Source organism: Schistocerca americana, chromosome 3 (assembly GCF_021461395.2).
Source record: "Schistocerca americana isolate TAMUIC-IGC-003095 chromosome 3, iqSchAmer2.1, whole genome shotgun sequence".
NCBI classification, from domain to species: Eukaryota; Metazoa; Arthropoda; class Insecta; order Orthoptera; family Acrididae; genus Schistocerca; species Schistocerca americana.
The window spans coordinates 668,775,051-668,795,640 of NC_060121.1; the positions used below are offsets into that span (position 1 = coordinate 668,775,051).

Sequence of the window (20,590 nt, forward strand, 5' to 3'; positions counted from 1 at the left end):
AACCCATTCAGCTGCTTCACAACCCCAGGGATGTCTATCACTACGTCCTCCATACGGGAATCTGTCCGAGACTCAAACGGCGGTATGTTTGTACGATCCTCCTGCGTGAAAGATTTCTCAAATGCTAAATTTAAAATTTCAGCTTTCGTTATTTTGCTGTCTTCCGTTGCCAGGCCAGACTAATCAGATAGATGATAGCTTGTGCTTACAGAGTAATCTACAAGTCTGAGATGAGCTGCTCTAGAACCGAGAAAAAGTGCTCTGCTGTTGTTTGGACCGTTAACAAGTTCCTGGTCATATTTATTTGTCAAACCCTTCATCGTTGTGATGGACCACCATTTTCGACGGTGGCTGGCTAGCCTGAAAGACCTGCCCGCTGACAGACGAGATGAACACTGGGCTTTAGGAGTACAACATCAAGCTGGTATATAAAAATGAACGCAAACAATCCTTTACCGGAACACAGAAGCAGGACGAAAACTCAAACATCGCTGCATTAAATGATGTTGCCTTGAAGATGAAGGAAACAACCGAAGGATAATTTCAGTTAGGAGAGGAGCAATGCCGCAAGTGGTGCTGCATGCAGTGTAGTGTAGCATTTAGTGTCCCCCTGTTGGCATGCTGCGGGTTGCAAGTTCAAACTTCATCATTACCAGTTATATGTGATGTAGTATTTATTGTTTCGGGAAGGATTTCAATTTTTTGTGTTTGTAATGTATTCATATTCTGGAATATTTGATTTCTGTATTAACAACAGGAATTTTCTTCCGCTGTGTTGTACTACATTGATGACCCTACTTTCAGATTTAGACTTGATTTGTTTATGACATAACTATATATGAGTAACTAATTCACTTTAGAACTGGTACTGATCATGTGGCCACTGCTGATGTGAGTAATAGCTATTAAGTGGTATTTATGTGCCAATCATTGGTATGGAACCAGCATAATAAGATGGATCAGTGTGGAGATGTGACAGAACGTCTGAAAGGAGCTAACACGTTTGGACGAACTCATGACTACACTTTGCATGAAACTGCGCTATCTGTGATATATCAACCTGGCCTGCCCTTTGTCAGTTTGCCTGCAAGGAACTGCATACCACTTGCAGCTATGTAACACAGTGTAAGAGCAGTGGATGTCAAAAAATGCTATCCTCCAGGGCTGGAGACGTTTGTTGCACTTTACCAGTGTCTGTCTGTTTCAAAATCGATGGGAATTGTTGCTCTCAGTGATAGGAGGTCCATGTAAACCAATTTCTGAACCAGGTTACTGAAGGAAATTGCCTGCAATAAACATTTGGAGTCTCGAGGAACCCCAGGGCTACAGTGAGACTGCTCATCTTCAGCTGGCCAAACAACTCAAAAATTTGATAATAGCTGATTGGTGACATGTAATGTAGTTCATCAAGTTATGATTTGCCCTCTTTCTCAGATGGTGTCAGGTCTCGAGTACACCAATGTACCAGTGAGACATTTAACATTCAGTGCATGAATGGTATAGTTCAGGCAAGATGTTTTTGTGTCTTTTCCGCACTAAACTGAAGCCATTATGAAAGCTGTAGATGGTGTTACATGGTATTACCTATTTTTGCGGACTATAAGATGCACCTTAATTTTCAAGCAATTTAAAAAATTAACTTTTTTGCCATTACTATTAATGGATTGTGAAGCCAGACTAAAATAGATTCTTAGTTCATAAAAGCAAATTGACATTTAAAATCCCTGAAAGTCACAATCTGAACTTCATTGTCATCATTGTCCTCTTCATGTATAAGATGGTCTTCACTGCCATTGAGAGCATTACTTAAACCACACTTCTTGAACGGTTTAACAATAATAGCTTCTCTCACCCTAGACCATGACTATTTTATCCACTGATACACTTCATTGACCTTTTTAAAGTTCCCTTCAGCGTGAATTCATGTTGGGTTCCATCCATCATCCATTTGTTCCATTCCGCTCTCATATACACTTTAAATGGTTTATTTATCGACACATCAAGAGGTTGTAATTGTGAAGTAAGTCCTTCCAGAATAACCGTAAGCTGTTTATTTCCCTGTTCAATTTCTCTTTCACAGAACTTTTTGAATGACCAGTAAACTGAGCTAGTTCAAGAAGAGAACTCTTGATTCAATAAAGCACCTTTCCTTCTCTCTCACACTCTTTTAATCCATTATTTCATACCAGCCTGGTCCATCCAACCCTTTTCATGTATGTGGACAATGATACCTGGCATCATTGTAGAAGATTTTTTTATTAATGTCAGCACAACGCGAAAGGAGAACCTTACAGTTCATTTTTTCATGTCCACATGTTTTTGTAGTTTCATTTGTAGCACCTCTCATGGCAACAGTTCCACTGCTTGGTGCACTGTACATATTCAGTACTTGGCTTAGTTCCACACTGGTTTTCTTTTGATGGTGAAGAATAAAGCGATGGGAAGATAATAATTTCTCTTCATACTCTTGTAACAGGGTTGACTAATGTTCTTTCTGGTGTGGTTACTATAACAGCATTCAAAGATGTGTCATTTCAGTGGTTACAATGGCATGTAATCTATGAAAACTGCAAAAGCTGTTATATTAAAAAACGTATTAGACATCACCTCTTGCCAGTTACATTATGTGTTTAACTGTTTTTACTAATTTGTTTCTAAATAGAACATGATTTTGGACTTATAGAAAATTACAATAAAATTAAAAATAAAATAACAGAGAGAAAGGAGCGGAAAAGTATAGAGAGACTTAGATTAACCTTCTAGGTCACAACATTGAAAATTATTATCCTTGTTTCTGCAAATGTCTGTACCAGAGTTAACCCATAGTTTCCAGATAATATACTGAAGTGACAGTCTCCCAGCCCACTAATCTTGGACTCTGATTGAAGACATATCACAATGATGGCCCAAAACACAACTTTGATGTGCACCCAGATAAATCCTTCCTCACAGTTTGTTATAAATGAGTCAATAGTCACTATAGGTATTTGCCATGCAGAACAGCTGCCCCCGTGATGGTTTCTATTTATTTACGCACCTAGTTCCATGGGACAATACTGAGAAGCCAATCTGCACGGTTACGGAAAGAGTCAGTACACAAAATTACAACAAAAAAGTTAATAATAAATAAAATAAAATTAACAAGACTCCTATGATGATGACAAGCAACTGAGTATGTATTAGTGTAATCAACAGTGTAACTCAGAAATATGTTTAAATTTTTCCAGGAATTCTCCAGCGAGTTAGAAGAGTGACCCATGAGGAGATTCTTCAGTTTAAAGTGCAATGATCATGGCTCATATTTTTTTAATGTTGTGGTTCATTATTGAAAATAGATGCAGAAGATTACTGTACACCATTCTCCAAAAGAGTAATGGAAGTCTCATCCAAATGCAGATTGGATTTCTTTTCATTATTAACAGAGTGAAAGCTTGTAATTCGTGGGAAGATGCTTATATTAATAACAATAAAAAGCACTGAAGAAAATATATATTGAGAGGTCAACATCAGAATTCCAAGACTCCTAAACAGGAGGTGATAACAGATTTATGAATTTACACCACATATTGCTTGAACTATCTCTATTTGAGCCAAAAATATCCTGCTTGACTGGGAAGAGACATCCCAGAATATAATGCCTCATGGTATACAGAGATAAAAATAAGCAAACTAGACCAATTTTTGGGTTAGACTATCACTTATTGCGAAAACTAATAGCCTTGCCTCACGGAACACACCATTTCTCATCATATCTCTTTAAGCATCATTGGGCATGACCAGTACTTGTATTGGTAACAGCCTAGGTATGCTACTTGCTATTGGCTGTTTTTCCTTTGTCTCTGGGGCAAACAGGAGGAGGGATGTCGTCATGAACTTCCTCATCAGTTTTGCACCAATGTTCTAGATTAAATTTCAGACATGTCCAACAGTCTCATGAAGTGAGGGCATGTGATGTTGTTGTTGGTGATAAGAGTGCTCTGTCTATTGGATGTAGGTATTAAGCTCAGAATGCACCTTGGTGCTATTTCAGAGGAGTAGACAATGTACTGGCATTGGCTTTAACCATCTTTCATTATCATCCAACATGAACATGATGCCACATTACACACACCCAATACTCACTTAGACTTACCAGACACAATTAAACATACAACTCCCACACTTTTTGAAGGAAAGGTGCCATAGTGCTTGAAGGATATTAAAATCTTTCCAAGTATGTGGTTCAAATTGCTCTTTGCGATCTTTCAGCCAACACTTCCATGAGTTTACTTTTTACTTATTGCAGACACTCTTCCAGTATTAAATATGACAGCATTCATTCTTTAAACTAGATCCTGAACATGCACCGTCCACGACAGCTTAATGTGTGTCTAATCACCTAAGGATTTATATTGTTCAGGGTGTCTAATCATATACCTATGCCATGTAATCAAATTGAAACTGTTAACTAAAGTGTGTGTTATAAGCTGTAAAAATTGAATCTTATTATGATTTAGCATCAGCTTATTTTCTGCAGGCCATGAACTTATGAATTGAACTGCAATATTTGAAACATTGTCTATGTATTTGACACATTACCAATGTTGCACTCTACATCTTTTATTGCCAGGCTAACTTTATCAGCAAGCAGAAATGTTTTAATATCACCTGTCATGTTAGAAGACATGCCATTTATGTGTGTGAGAAACAATAGTGTTCCCCGCGATGAGCCCCAAGGCTCCTCACTTAACCATACCCCAATCAGACCCCACCTTCAACTAATCTCAGTACTCTACAAATGACGTTTTGCTCTCTGTTCTTAAAGTATGAGAAGGTCCATAATGGTCCCACATATGCAGTAATATTTTGTGATAAACACATGCCTTAGTTAAATAAAGGAAGATGTCTAACATTCACAACTTCTTGTTTAAACCATTCAGTGCCTCATGAAGAAAATAGAATATAGCATTTTCAGTTGATAAACCATTTTGAAAATAAAACTGTACATTTGATGGCAAATTGTGTGAACTCAGATTATCGATTAACTTTCTATATATGTAAGTGCAGACAACAGTCTTACAGATCTTTACAAGATAACTCATCATATCGCTGTATACATCACTCTGTTTGCAGTGAATTAATGGAGTTTCCTGTCCCATCTTTCATGATGTACACCTAAATGTTGGTTGGATTCAAGCATAAATAGATAATATATCACTTGCATACTACTAACAATGATTCATATGTTTATTCCATACCACTGGCATAGTTGTCCTATTACTACCACTTGGCTTCATAAATTTTCAATCACAAGTCTCCATATCAGGATTCCTCCTCTCAAACTGCTTCAGTTGTCCTCTGTAAGTTTGTATCATTATTTTGAGATAAACCTGTTTAGCTGCAGAGCAGTCAAGATGGCAAGATTGTGATTGGCCATTGACCACATTAACAGTGCTGCCCTCTCATGCTAATCATCATTGTTGTGTTCAAACAAATGTTGCTTGCCTCCAACTCCCACTTCTAGGGTTGCACCTAAGCTCTGCACAAGCCTTAATGTGCTGTATTCCACCTCAATGTGGGTCTCTGGAAAACTGAAACAGTACTCTGCTTACTTTGCGCAGGAGAACTGTTCAGCCACCGATGGCTGCTGAAGATCCACAGAGAGACTACTCACCACCACCTGCAGCTGCAGTCCGTGGAACAAAGCGCAGGGTGGAAGTTGTGGACCCTGTGGCCATCCCGTCAACATCAGTGGCCACTCCAGGCTTCCCCAGAGTCGCTGAGCCACGAGAGGAGGTCCATGCCATACTTCACGACCGGCTTGACATGTACGCCCTGCATGTGGCCAGCAGAATACGCCAAATACAGGATCCCTACTTGCGCACAGTTGCCATCAACCGTATAGATAATGCACTCTTTGACGCAGCCACTGCAGAACTGATGGGTCAGCGGCCTCCAGCCAACACAGCCGCAACACACTCCACCGCACCACCTGCTGCAGCAGCAACAGCAGCCAACACTCATTTCCCACCAGGCAATCCACGGGCGGGATGCCATGGTGTCCATATGATGGGGCCATGCCACCAGGTGCCTCCAATGCAGCCTGATCATCAAGGTACTACTTGGCAGAATGGGCCAGTTGTGGAGGATGTTGACTCCAAAGACAATATTTTTATGAGGCTTTCCTGAGACTGGTAGTCCGGGGAAATCACCCCACCAATTTGCACTGTCAAGTGTAAATCCTATGCAATGCATGAAGAAGACAATGACACTGATGGTGAGTAGTCAACTAGACATGGAGAGTGTACCTTGATTCATTGCTCTCTTCTTCACATTTCTTACTGGTAAACAGATGATCTCTATATTCACTGTTTCAACTGTTGAGCACATAATTTCCTTAATATTTTCATGCATCTATTTCTGTTAACATCGTGAATATGGAATGTGTTCTGAAGACAGGTGTTACTAAGAAACAAAGATTGTACTCAAAAGGATAATGAATATAAAATGTCTACCGCTTAGTACCGTGTTAGTCTGAGCAAGTATCATATTGATTGACATTCATGTTTGTTTGCTGTGTGTGTGTGTGTGTGTGTGTGTGTGTGTGTGTGTGTGTGTGTGTGTGTACACCCGTATATCAACAACATTTCACATTTTTTACATAAAAAATACAAAATTGTCTACGTATTTAACAGCAATGATGAACTACATTTTCTTCTGTTATATTCATTTATTATAAGAACCACTGGTTAAGCCTATATATTTCCCCTAGTTTCTCAAGTATTAGGGGGTAGCAGATCATTTTCTTTATGAAACTGGTCAATAAAATGTGTTTTTAAAGTGCTATTATTGTAACTTGAGGTTTATAATTCCATTATCCACAGCATGGATATTTATTGGTATATCGTTTATTCAATGAATTTTCATGCTAATGTATCACAGTAATGTTGTCTGCATATCAGGCATAGGTTAATATATACATTATAGTTGCTGTCTTGATGTATTGATTGTGATAACTGTAGTTGAAGTATTAGTAGAGAAGGCAATCACAGTAACTGTTTTGCAAATGGTGAGCCTATCATCAGTGTTACAGCTGCGTAGGGAGACCCACTGTCATTTTTTGAAGAGAAGAGTTGGTTGACACTCATTGTTGTCTTTAAGTCTGAAGTGTCTTACTATACAGTAATGTATGTGTCAGTTGTAACCAAATTAAAAATTGCTAACTGGTACCTCTGTCTCCATTGTAGTATTTATGGTGATTACAATTGTTTCATCATGATTTGTGCTCATTTTTTTTCATTTTGGTTTCTTCAAGCGACAGCTACAGTTTACATGAAATAGGTTACCTCATTTAAGTGAATACATTTCCATTAGCCCTATGAAATCCTTTCCTCATTTTTGTAGCTATTGAGGCATGTCTTATTTGGACAGTTATATTTTGTTTCCCTGCACTGAAGATTTTGTCTGCTTAGTTGGTTATCCATCTTCCTGGAAGCTGTGGAATGTCTCTAATATCAGTTCCTTATGCTAAATGTGCTTAAAGAGTTTCCCATATGTTTCATTTAGTCTCTTGATTCAGCTTTTGTTGGGATGTATCTGGCCAGAGGAGTACTTTGTATATGTTGTCTCATATAACTAAAGAATAAGTGTGTAAATATATTGTTGGAAAGTGAACCATTTTTTGAGAATGTTAAGCTAATAAACCTGTGCAGAGTACAAGTAGACTGAAAGAAAGTTGAGATACTCAACAAAAAAATTAAATTAATAGAATCAATAAGAATGGTTGATGAATTAATAGACAACATTTTGCTTAAAATGCAACGATAATGATCAACAATAACCAAATTAAAAAGTGACATATTGAAGAAGAAAACTATTCACCATTTTTTTTCCAACAGCTACACTGTCTAAAGTAACAATGTATGAAGTACTTGATTAGGAAAGAGTAGTAGAAATGAATCTGAAACAGCCTGTAACATTATCATGAAGACAGTCATACTAATTAGACATGATGCCTTTAATATGACATTAGGGAGAATTTGACCTCCTACCTTCACAGCTAATAATTCTATGGAGGGAATAGGGTTATAATACTTGCATCTCATCAAAATTCACACAGAGTCTTGGATACACTCACTTAGCAGGTAAATAATGTATGTGTTCATTTTTTTCTCTGAAACATTTTCAGCAACAATAAGGACTTCAAATGTAATCTTGAGAGGTCCTAATAGCTTCATTATTTCAAACAGTATACTCAGTGAATGTTTTTATTACACTTACTTCAAATTTAATCCAAGGAATGTGGCATGTTACTGTACATCTGTAACGAATACTATGAAACAATGTTCTTGATATTCTGTTAACATAATTGTCAATGCATTTTACAACACAGTCATTCAAATGTTACAGACCGAACATCTTAAATAGGAAAGATGAATCTTGAGAATGAAACAACACAGAAGTTGACATCATTAGCTCTTCTGGTGTTATTTGGGAAACATGATAATGAAAGGCTCTGAATTAATTTTTGGTTGAATGAAAGGAAAACTTAGAGAAATAAGTATAATTAATAGTTAGAAAAAAAAAACATGTCAGTGGAAATGTAAATAACAGTAACCTTAAGTAGTAGCAGTATTGATGATACTAACCAAAAGAAATAATTTTGTCCTTACAAAGGAAATGCTATTTTTAAATATAGTGTGGATGAAGTTTCTACCAGTGCTTCATAATAAGTCAATCACTTTTACCCATTCTACACTATTGATAGTAACAGTAGATATAGTACAGGATTTTTTAATTTTGTTTATGTCCCTTTTTAAAAATAGCATATATTCAGGCTAAGATCATGTTGGTTACTGTTGTGTTTGATAGAACTTTAGCAACTTCATATTTCCCAGTATTAGATAACCTTCACATATAAATGTTAGTATAGAAATTAGAAACATCAGGATACATTTATGCTGAGATGGATAGGATTATACTAAGTAATTTTATTGCTATGACACTTTTGTTAACAATACAAAGTTCTCTGGTTTGATTTTATGTGGAACTACATAAATGTTATTGGTGTGATGAAATGAATTAACTACGTGTGGTTACAGATTAATATGAGATATCTCAATTCTGGTGATAAAACTCTATTTGGATGTGTTTCATATTTAGTACTGTGTTGGTATTCAGGATTATGTGGTGAATCTGTTTATGAAAACTTCCTTCAGTGATCTAAATAACAATCATACTTCTTGTGGACAGTTTTCATTCCATTTATTGATTACTTTTTCTCACAAGCACAAGAAACATTGCACCTATATCGTAGACCAGAACATCTGGAAATCCATATCTATTCAAGTATCAATGTATAACTTAGCAGAAAGAACCCAGGGTAATCCCTACTGTTGGTTTTGGTATTTCAGTGTAATCGGTACTCATAATCGTTATACATCTCAATAAGTGTTATGCCTAATATTTTAGTCCAAGTTTAGAACTGGAGTGGTTAACATATACTAGAACAGTCAACTATTATTTGATGCAAATATCTTGTATTGTTTCAGTTGTACAAATTTTGTTTCTGCATTTGTCTGCAGTGTTACTGGTATATATTTGTGATGGCTGTCACTGTATAATGTGTCTTGAATCTAATCGAAATAAAGGTGAAAGAATGTAATTTAACAAAAAAGTAGGACAGACTTGCACTGACATGTAAATACCTTCTCCAATTAGCTAGTAGAACAACCAAGCATAACATTTTCTGTCTTGACAAATCATTAACATTGTTGTGTTTGCTACAGAATGAATGGGTTCAGCTTTTCAAGAAACCTGAAAGAATAAGTGTGTTTGTACAAAAGAAAAGCTGAGTAATTAGCATAACTCAAGCTTCAGTGGCCGCATGGGGTAGCCGTGCAGTCTAAGGCGCCCATCCACAGTTCGCGTGGCTGCCCCCGACCGAGGTTCGAGTCCTCCCTTGGGCGTGTGTGTGTGTGTGTGTGTGTGTGTGTGTGTGTGTGTGTGTGTGTGTGTGTGTGTTGTCCTTTGCGTAAGTTAGTTTAAGTTAGATTAAGTAGTGTGTAAGCTGAGGGACCGAAGACCTCAGCAGTTTGGTCCCATAGAACTTGCCACAAATTTCCAGTTTCTAATTTTCAGTGTCTGTCATGACTGCTTCGTGGTTGTCATTTATTCAGTTGCTAGTGGGACATCATTCCTAAGGAGCTAATGTACTTCAGGAAAATACCATGAGAGAAAAAAGTGCAAGTAGACTCAAGGAGTCCATTAATTTAAAGGCTTGAAAATGCTAATTCATTGACTTTGTGTGCAGTTGCTATCCTCTTTCAGTGTTTGGAATGAAGGCAGTCCTGAAATTGGTGACTTCAATGCTGTGAACTATGGTACAATGGCCACAGAGGCCACTACAAGAAGAGTAGTTGGGATATCTGGCTCTACAGCTGTTACTGTGGAGACACCTTTAGCTGCTTAGTGGCAGTTGAATTTAAATTTTTTGATGTGTGTGGTATCTTCCCAAGTTCCCTCCCCAGTTTGTGCAGAAATTATTAATTCAGAAACATTGATATCATACATCAAAAGTCCCAGTCCTTATTAGTGGGTGGGAACCTAACTGACTAGGAATTGAAGATAGTCCTTGGAGAAAGCGAGAGTGGAAAACCAGTAAAGTCCTTTGAAGACTACATCTGAACACCATAATAAGAGTGGTCAAAACCATATGAGCAGATTGCCAAGTTAAATGTACTTAGTATTGCTGAAGACAATGAACTGACAGCTATTGTTCAGTGCTAGCTTTGTATGTATGTTGTCAGGGAGGACCATGAACAAACTCTGATGGAGCTGGCAGTTTGTACAGAGGTGGCATTGTTGTTGGCTCAGGGATGCCCTCTTGATGGTACCCATTTGAGAAAGAATGGCATCTCTGATTCAGAGTACTGCTGAACACCAATCCCTGATCTATGTAACCTTTATGACAACTTCCACTCCTCTTTTCTAATCATGATTGCTTCTGCTAGTTTCACTTCTCCCTCAGCATTTTATTACCCCATATCAATTTCTTTGGATGACACTACCCTCTGTGTCTTACATTCTCGGTAATACGTGATGCTTATTGTGGTCTTTGTATCCTGTCAGTCCAAAAATGTTTGAGAATAGAGTCATAAAAAGAATAGAAAACTTATGATGGTGGTTTTAATGCTTCAGTTGCTCTATATAGGCTTCCCTCCACCCCATCCCCCCCCCCCCCCCCACAACTGAGCACAATGTTCACACAAAACATGTGAAGCTGTCAGAAAAGTCCTTCTTGGGAAGTCGTTCAATGTGAATGTCATGCTGGCTTGAATGTTGGTTGTGTTGTCAAAGAACTGACAATGTTAATTCCTGCATTTCACCAATTTGTGGTAGGTTCGTATTAATAATGTCAAGTCATCACCTGTGATGATTTTTTCCAGAAAAGAACTGTCTGCATATTGCATTTCAGTTTAGTCCCAGTAGGTGTCTGTCTATGTATTGATGTTTACGTTTGGGAGTGAAGGTGTCCAGGACAAATTATGCACATATGGTTTCTTTTCAAAAGATTCTGGAGAATGCATTCACCACTTGATTAAGAGAAGATGCTCCATTGTAATTTCAGACACAGTGTTGAAACAATACAGCTGCACATCCACTACATAACACTTTCTGCTCACAACTGAGTGGTTGAAAATGCACATCTGTTGTTTACAGTTTATGCAAGCTGCCATTGTAGTTACTGTGCTGACTGTTCTCATATGCCAGGAATAAAATCACTCTCAGAAGTTTTTGGATGAAGGGCATATAATACTCCAATTTTTGCTACTGTCAGTGCTAATTTGGCCAATCCTCAACCATTAGCTGAGGTAGCTTTAATTTTTTACTTCTGCCACTGACTGTTTCCAAAATTCATTATTCTCTGACATTTGTTTTCTAATATCTTCAAAAATTTATATTTAATGTTTCTGACTATTTTTAGGATTAATTCCAATTTGTCATTTCCTAACATTACAAAATGCATCTTGTTAATTAATTATTAGAACAAAATTTATTTTTGTGAGGGATGTTGAATCAATGTAAAGAGAAATGACTCCAGCAAGGATACTGCTGTATCTGGAGTATTTTACTAGCGTGGGTGAGCAACCAGTGAGACCATGTTTGAACCACTTCAAGTATGTCAGTTAAGAAAGTTTATTTCTCTGACCTTCCAGCATTAACAGGGTGCTCTTGCAGTAGTTTGTGGCCTGAACTAAATGTCAGATGGTTCTCCACGATGTCAATAAAATATTTTCTGGACATCATTTTGCCCATAAATAAATTCCTGCAGTGTTGTTCTGAGAAGTGTGGCAGAGAGGGCGCCGTCAGTGAGAATATACATTACTAAGACGAAGTGCAATCAAGTAAATGGAATGCTCCAAACTTTTAGGGTGAATATTATACAACCAGTACTAAATGAAGTATTTTCAAATAGGTACTAATGGTGGAAAATTAACGTATCAGTCACTATGATATCATAAATGAGCAATGTGTGCCAGGTCCATCTTTATATACTTCTCAAGGGTGATAAAAAAACAACTGTCTAACACATCCAAGATGATGCTGCTACTTGGATTGGTACATGTCAGTGTATACCAGTATTTATGGTTCATAACTGGTTGTTGACGATGAAGTATCACTCCTTACAGAAACTTGCACACATACATGTGAGGTATAGTGTAACAGGATGTAAGCCTCAGAAAACCAAAAATTTAAGAATAGAATTTATGCAGTATATGTCAGAGGAAGGCAATGGCAAACCACCATGGCTAGTACAGTGGTGCGGGTCTCCCGCATCGTCCCCTATGCTCCTCGGAGTATGGGACCTCATCATCATCATGTCCTACTAACTGTAAGAACTTTATAACCCAGGGTAGAACCTCTGTCATTCCAGCCCAAAGAGATGGTTAAATTTTTTGACAGTAATACTTTGCACAGTGCAATTTGAAAAGATGGTGCAGGATTAAGTTGCATTAATAGTAATATATCAACTTGCAATTAAACTAATACTTCAAACAATAGTGATGTAGCAGTGATTAAATCTCTGTAATTTCTCATATTTTTGCAATGCTGATATTGACTGAAGTGTTCAAAGCCGTTCAGCTAGATGCTAGTGTGTGACTGGCAGATTATATTGATAGCATACCTAAGTGTTATACGGCTCTCCTGATATACTGGGAGAGTTGCTCTTCTTGCTATTCATGGTCACTATGCTGTCTCTAGGGTTGCTGCATTTGGCATGTCAAAAGTCAGGACACTGCCACCTTTGGCAGGTCAGAACTGGGAGCACTTCAGATAAAAGCTAGCACTTTATACTGAATGTGCAATTCTTGCTAATGTTTGTCAGGTTTCATCCTCACACCAAAACTAAGCTAGAAATACTGTACTAGAAACTTATAATATTTAAAAGTTCTCAGTCTTTACCTTACACCCTGGCAAAAATCAATGTGATGGGGGCTGGAATTTACAGACGTACGTCTGATGTAGTGGCCTTTAGAAGTTTCTTCTCGTGTAGAACATGCAGAGAGACTGAGCAGCTCATACAGTAGCCTAGTTTATCTTAACAAGAATTTCACTTTCCGTAGATTACACCCTAAGTTTTTTTCATTGATGAATCCATAAGTTCTTCATCAGTGAAAACACTCATTGTATGGTGCACGCTGTTCACAATAAAAGTAAACACAAATTTCAATTTCTTTAATGAGATTGGGGCTGCAGTTTTACTAAAGAGATGAACCCATTTTTTGTCTACTGTTAAGTTTGAAGTTTCCCTCACACCTCTTAATGATGTGAATTCATTGTACAATTATTCATCACCATTTACATCCCTACTATTGTCATTTACAACATCTGTAAGACTATCAAGGTTCCTCTCATGTTTCATGCTCAGGACAGTGTATTTGTTAAAAGTGAGAAATTAAACCACTTACTAAGATAGTTAAGGCTCCCTGATAAACATTAGCAGTATCTTTCCTAAATTTACCCTGATCTGATTTCCTCAGTCTCTTCAAATTTTGGTTCGTATTAAATAGAAAAAGACCTTTTTTAAACATAGATTCAAAGTTTTTATTGAAGAGTTCTAAAATGTCATAAAGATATGTAAGTTGTGTCTTATGATTTTCAAGTTGTAAAACTCTTGATATGACAAAACTCATATAGTTATGTATGAGCTGCATATAAAAAAGGGAAATGACCATTCATATTCTTGGTCCTTGCCTTCTACAAAAGTCCATATTAAAGAGTTGGTCTCTTCTTACCCTTAAAAGAGAAAATAATATTGGATAATTATAGCTTCCCTGTCTCTTAATGAAGGTCAAGAGATGGCAACAAGGACCAGCACCATACAGGAATGCACAGTAAAATTGTTGCATATTCTTGTTCAACTAAGTGAAACTGTTTTTTGAGTTCATAAGTTTTCTTACAAAAAAATGAGAACCTGTTGCAGACTTTCAGTATCAGCCTCTCGACATCAGATTCAGTAATTTTGTATGTCTTTTATGGCATCACTAAGGGAGTTGATATAAGGTTGTATGTTAGTCAAATATAAGGATAAATTTTAAAGTGCAACTGGTAAAAAATGTTATTGAAAACATATTCTAACTATTTACAACACTTCTGAAAGTATAAAAAGTGAAAAAATTTTTATTCAAAACATACGCTAATTATTTAAAACACTTGTGCATAAACAACATTTTTCATTTTGTTATCCATAGCATGTATGTACAAATTTTTCCAATTTCCTTCTTGGGAGCAAGCTACATATAGATTACCGTGAGAGTAGCAGGAGCCTTCAAGTTTGATGCCACAATATTTTAAAGTTTGTCCTTGCCCTTTGTTAACTGTAAAATACAGGCTAATTTGATTGTAAATTGTGGTGTTTTATACTGGAATGGCAGTTCAGTAGACATCAGTGGTATCTGGGGATAAACAATACTGTATATATCCTTTGCAATTTCCAGTCAAAGTTCGGAACTGATGATGTTATTCTATGGCTATCTGATGATCATCCTTGTTCCATTACATAGTTTTGGTGAGTTGAGATTTTTGAGTAGTATGATCATAGATCCAGTATTAAGCCAAAAACAGTGTAATGGCATTCCTGGTACTTGCAAAAAGTTTAGAAATGCTTTTATGAAGCTCACACTTTCTTCAACATTTACCATCGTGCCGATCACCTTGTATGTTCTCTGTTCACCGGAAATTTTCTTTTGAATATTAAAGTTGCAATCATTGACAATATTTTTTTCAGTTTCCAAAATTGCCCATTGAAACAGCTATCACAGATAGGTATAGTTGTGAACAATGTTTGGATAAATTTAATTGATAAGTTTGTTTTCAACAGTGGCTATGTTGCAGAAATCACTGTTGAGTTTAATGAGGCTATTCGTCTGGTTGGTAGGATATGTGCCTGCCAGGAAGTTTCATATCAGCGCACACTCCGCTGCAGAGTGAAAATCTCACTTTGGAAACATCCCCCAGGCTGTGGCTAAGCCATGTCTCTGCAATATCATCTCTTTCAGGAGTGCTAGTTCTGCAAGGCTCGTAGGAGAGCTTCTGTAAAGTTTGGAAGGTAGGAGACGAGGTACTGTCAGAAGTAAAATTGTGAGGACAGGGCGTGAGTCATACTTGGGCAGCTCAGATGGTAGAGCACTTGACCGCCAAAGGCAAAGGTACCGAGTTTGAGTCTCAGTCTGGCACACAGTTTTAATCTGCCAGGAAGTTTCGTATCAGTGCACACTCTGCTGCAGAGTGAAAAACTCATTCATACAATTCATACATTTTAGTGGATTGGGATATCCATGGGATGAATTCTGTCACATAAACATATGAGATTTTGAGAGAGTGAGGCAGTCCTCGTTTTTGCTATTCCATTGTGTGCATACACCATCTAATGGTTCCAAAGATGTGATATTTTTGATGACTTCAACAAATCTCAGTTGTTTTTATTGAAAACTCGGGCTATTATGTCGTGTCAGTGCATGGGGACTTGTCCGTTTTTAGCTGTTCAATTTCTGGCCACACCGAGCTGTAAGTGAATGTTATGAAGAGGTCAGGTCGTCCATATTTTCTTGTGTACCTCATTGCATCTTGACTGTATTTGTGCATGTGTCTTGGACTTCCTATGTTTGATGAGGATAAGATTATCATTGTTCCATTGTCGTCAAAGTTTCCGTTGTTTTGATTGTTTCTCGAATGTGGATGTGTTCTTCTGTGTGTAGTTTCTTCTGATCCGATCTTATGTAAACCACCCATTCCGCTTCTGTTTTTGCATATATGTCCACCAGGAATAATTGGAATAAAAGGCGAGGGTTGAGAATGTGATTGTATGTTTCATTGTCTCTTATCATTAGGCAGTAAGTATAGAATCCCTTTGAAGTGACTTTTCTGTTTGTTTCAACACCTGTTTCAGGTTGGATTTGTTTCACATGAAAATGTTATCCATCCTCTATGTGCAGAAATAGTAGTGGACATTGGAGGGCATCATATGAACTGTGTGTCTCTGCAGTGCACAATAGTCCTTCTCTTCTTCATTATGCAATTATATCACGGCTTGTGTTTTCATTGTCCGCAGTTGCAATGGCGACTTGGTGTATCTGAAGTGCATTGAATCAACATTCGTCTTCTCCATGTTGTCTTTTGTTGTATCGAACTATAAATTTACAGTCATTAGAAATCATTCGGTCTAGTGCTGTTTTGAATATGTGAACCACTTGATTGTAACTGATGTTTTTGCATCATTAATCAATTTCTGTTTCTTCATTTCTGATGAAATACGCTTGCAGAAGTTTATGGTCTTTGTTGGGTAGTGATAGTAATGATCCCATGTTGTGATAGACTTGTCCTTGTATAGAAAAAATACACACACCAAAAAAAGTTTTGCATCGCCCCGTTTGCCAGAACTCCTGAAGGTAGACGTTGACTGTGGATATTGTATTACAGACACAGTCCCTTTGACTATTCAGAGACGTCACTAAACCCGCCCAGCTGCCCGGAGTGGCCAAGCGATTCTAGACGCTACAGTCTGGAACCGAGCGACCGCTACGGTCGCAGGTTCGAATCCTGCTTCGGGCATGGATGTGTGTTGTGTCCTTAGGTTAGTTAGTTTTAAGTAGGTCTAGGGGACTGATGACCCCAGAAGTTAAGTCCCATAGTGCTCAGAGCCATTTGAACCATTTTTGAAACCCGCCCAAAGATGTAAACAACTATGCATCAGCAGCACCTATTAGACGGACGGGGTCTGACAGCCGTTTAGTTCGTCATTCCACCACGAAAGAGGTATACGGCTCGTGTTGCTTCTAGTTCAACAATGCCTAGACGGTTATAACCGTGGTTCGATCGCGTCCACATTGTTACTTTGTGCCAGGAAGGGCTCTCAACAAGGGAAGTGTCCAAGCGTCTCAGAGTGAACCAAAGTGATGTTGTTCGGATATGCAGGAGATACAGAGAGACAGGAACTCTCTAGACATGCCTCCCTCGGGCTGCCCAAGGGCTGCTACTGCAGTCGATGACCGCTGCCAACGAATTATGGCTCGGAGGAACCCAGACAGCAACGCCACCATGTTGAGTAATGCTTTTCGTGCAGCCACAGGACGTCGTGTCACGACTCAGACTGTGCGCACTAGGCTGCATGATGCGCAACTTCACTCCCGCCGTCTATGGCGTGGTACACCTTTGCAACCACGACACCGTGCACCGCGGTACAGATAGGCCCAACAAACATGCCGCATGGACCGCTCAGGATTGACATCAAGTTCTCTTCACTAACGGGTGACGCATATGCCTTCAACCAAACAATCGTTGGAGACGAGTTTGGAGGCAGCCCAATCAGGCTGAACGCCTTAGACACATTGTTCAGCGAGTGCAGCAAGGTGGAGGTTCCCTGCTGTTTTGGAGTGGCATTATGTGGGGTAGACGTACGCTGCTGGTGGTCATGGAAGGCGCCATAACGGCTGTACGATACATGAATGCCATCCTCAGACCGATAGTGCAACCATATTGGCACCACATTGGCGAGGCATTCGTCTTCATGATCAACAATTCGCGTCCGCATCATACACATCTTGTGAAATATTTGCTTCAGGATAACGACATCGCTCGACTAGAGTGGCCATCGTGTTCTCCAGACATGGACCCTATCGAACATGCCTGGGATAGACAGAAAAGGGCTGTTTATGGACGACGTAACCCACCAAACACGCCGTTCACGAGTGGAACAATCTGGACCAACAGTACCTTGATGAACATGTGGATACTATGCCCCGACGAGTACAGGTATGCATCAATGCAAGAGGAAGTGCTGCTGGGTATTAGAGGTACCGGTGTGTACAGCAGTGTCCACCACCTCTGAAGCTCTCCCTGTATGGTGGTACATCATGCAATGTGTGGTTTTCATGAGCAATAAAAAGGGTGGAAATGATGTTTATGTTGATCTGTATTCCAATTTTCTGTACAGGTTCCAGAACTCCCGGAACCGAGGTGATGCAAAACTTTTTTTCCTGTGTGTATAATCGATTTGATCTCTGTTAGTGTTGATGAAGTGACACCGAAATAAGTCATTTGTAAGCATGCTTTGTACGCTTTTATATTTTGAAGAAAGTGTTTTGATTCTGGAGTTTTCCGGGTCATGTAATGTAAAGATTTCTGCTGAGGTGCTTCTAGTGCTGGTTTTTCCATTCGTGCAATATAGTCCTGGTGTTTCTCTACTGAATTTTTTCGCGTTGCAAAATTGGCTAATATTATCCATTTTTACGCTTGCGACGCCTTTGTGTTTGTTATATTCTTTTGTCGGGTCGTTTTGGAATGATTTATTTGTTAGGTTGTACTATTTACTTGTCCTCGTCCGTGCTTCTGGTAAAGTGATATTTTATGGTTGGCTTGAGTCCGCAGTCTTCTAGTGTAAGACTGTGTTGCAATTTTTGATATTTCTGTCTGTTCATTTCGTCGTTCTTCCGTTTCTCTGCTGCTCATGGTGCTCATTCTCGTTCGTTGGGAATTTAAACGTGCTTCGCCGTTCTTTTTGTTTTCGCCGTTTTGCTTCAGAATTGGCAAGCTCTTCTCCTCTTTTACGTTTGGGCATTGTCTAAAATATAAATCCAATCAACTTTTTACTAACAAATACACTAAATACACGGTACACACTTTTCACGCTTTATTTTCGATTTATATTCAGTCACTGTATCACTTTAACTACTCACACTTCACTATTTGCTTTTATTCGCTCACTGCACTAATTTTTGGGTTCCTCCCTTCGTTACTGATAAACTGACATTCGAACTCACGACGGGTCTTGCTTTATATACGCCTACCAATGTACAGCCCCACCAGCGGCGAATTCCAAAACATATAAAAAAGTCGAATGGTCCACAATGTTGTAGAACATTCCACAATATTCGAGAGTGTTTTGGTATGTTCCACTATGATCAGGTATATTTCGAGATCTTCCTGATATTCTGGAATCTTCCCAAATGTTCCAGACTATTCTCGAACATTCCAGAACACACCGGATCATGTTCCAGAACATTCTAGAATGTTGTGGAATGCTCTCGAATGTTCTGGTATGTCCTATAAACTTATAGAGGGTGAAACTTGCCGCTCTTATATCTTCAAAAGCATGCCCTTTGGTTAAAAACGGCAACCATCTTCAAGAATGCGGGACAGAGAGCTACCACACCTTAAAACTGTCTTGATTGTACCGGGACTCGTTTCTGAGTTTTAGCGACACACACATTGTACACATACTTTTACAACGTATATTGATGATTATGAATAACGTGGCAGTTAAAATACTAATTTCATTTATATTACTATTTAAAGATTTAAAATTTTGAAAAACTGGGTGATGTGCTCTCGTACGAGTTCTACTGAAAGTGTAGCCAACCATTTGGTACCAGCGTCTCACTTGTTGTACGCCCACAACAATGTTTTGAACTCATCTTCGAGTTTATGAATATTATACTTTCTAGCTTATTAGCAGCAGCAGTAGAAACATAACTGTGATTATGACACCTCCATGACATAAAAGTGACAGTTCGGCTGCTGAAACTTGGTTATCAGTAGAAGAATGTTTTTACACTAAAAAATGGGCAATCGATTTACTTTTGGAAGTTGATGCAAGAGTAACTTATTGATTCTCTCTTTATAAATGCTTCGTCACGGCCCAAATACTCTAACTTCGACTGAAAGAGAAACACTTTGCCATCCCCATGTCATCACCTTTAACCAAACAGCTTTTCAATTGTTTATCCTGTAACATTTCATTACAAAATTAGTATGTTCTTTTCGCTTTTTCCTTTCATGTTTCATTGTAACTGCCATAATTGTGACCACTACACTCACCATAATATTAATAATGATTTGCTCTTATGGAACAGGTGAAGTACGTAGCATGCTAATAGTCCGTATGTGTTCACTTGGTCATATCATAAACATAGGTGCCTCTTCAACAGTATTATGAACAATGTTGTCAACTGTCAAAACGAAATAAGCTAAATGTGCTTACAAAAAGCAGCCATAAAAATTCGGAAATAAAATGAGATGTATTATGTGCACTTTTATTTTTGCAAATAAT

The 20,590-nt window shown here is 38.3% G+C and overlaps 1 protein-coding gene across 1 annotated transcript in view; it reads left to right on the plus strand.

Moving 5' to 3' along the window:
* The window catches only part of LOC124606301 (myb-related transcription factor, partner of profilin-like), a 193,013-nt gene extending 183,385 nt beyond the window's left edge, over window positions 1–9,628 (plus strand). The window contains exon 4 of the mRNA XM_047138283.1: window positions 5,601–9,628. Within this exon, the coding sequence (XP_046994239.1) occupies window positions 5,601–6,168 (568 nt within the window). The 3' untranslated portion in view covers window positions 6,169–9,628. The remainder of the gene's footprint in view (window positions 1–5,600) is intronic.
* The last annotated feature ends 10,962 nt before the right edge of the window (window positions 9,629–20,590 follow it).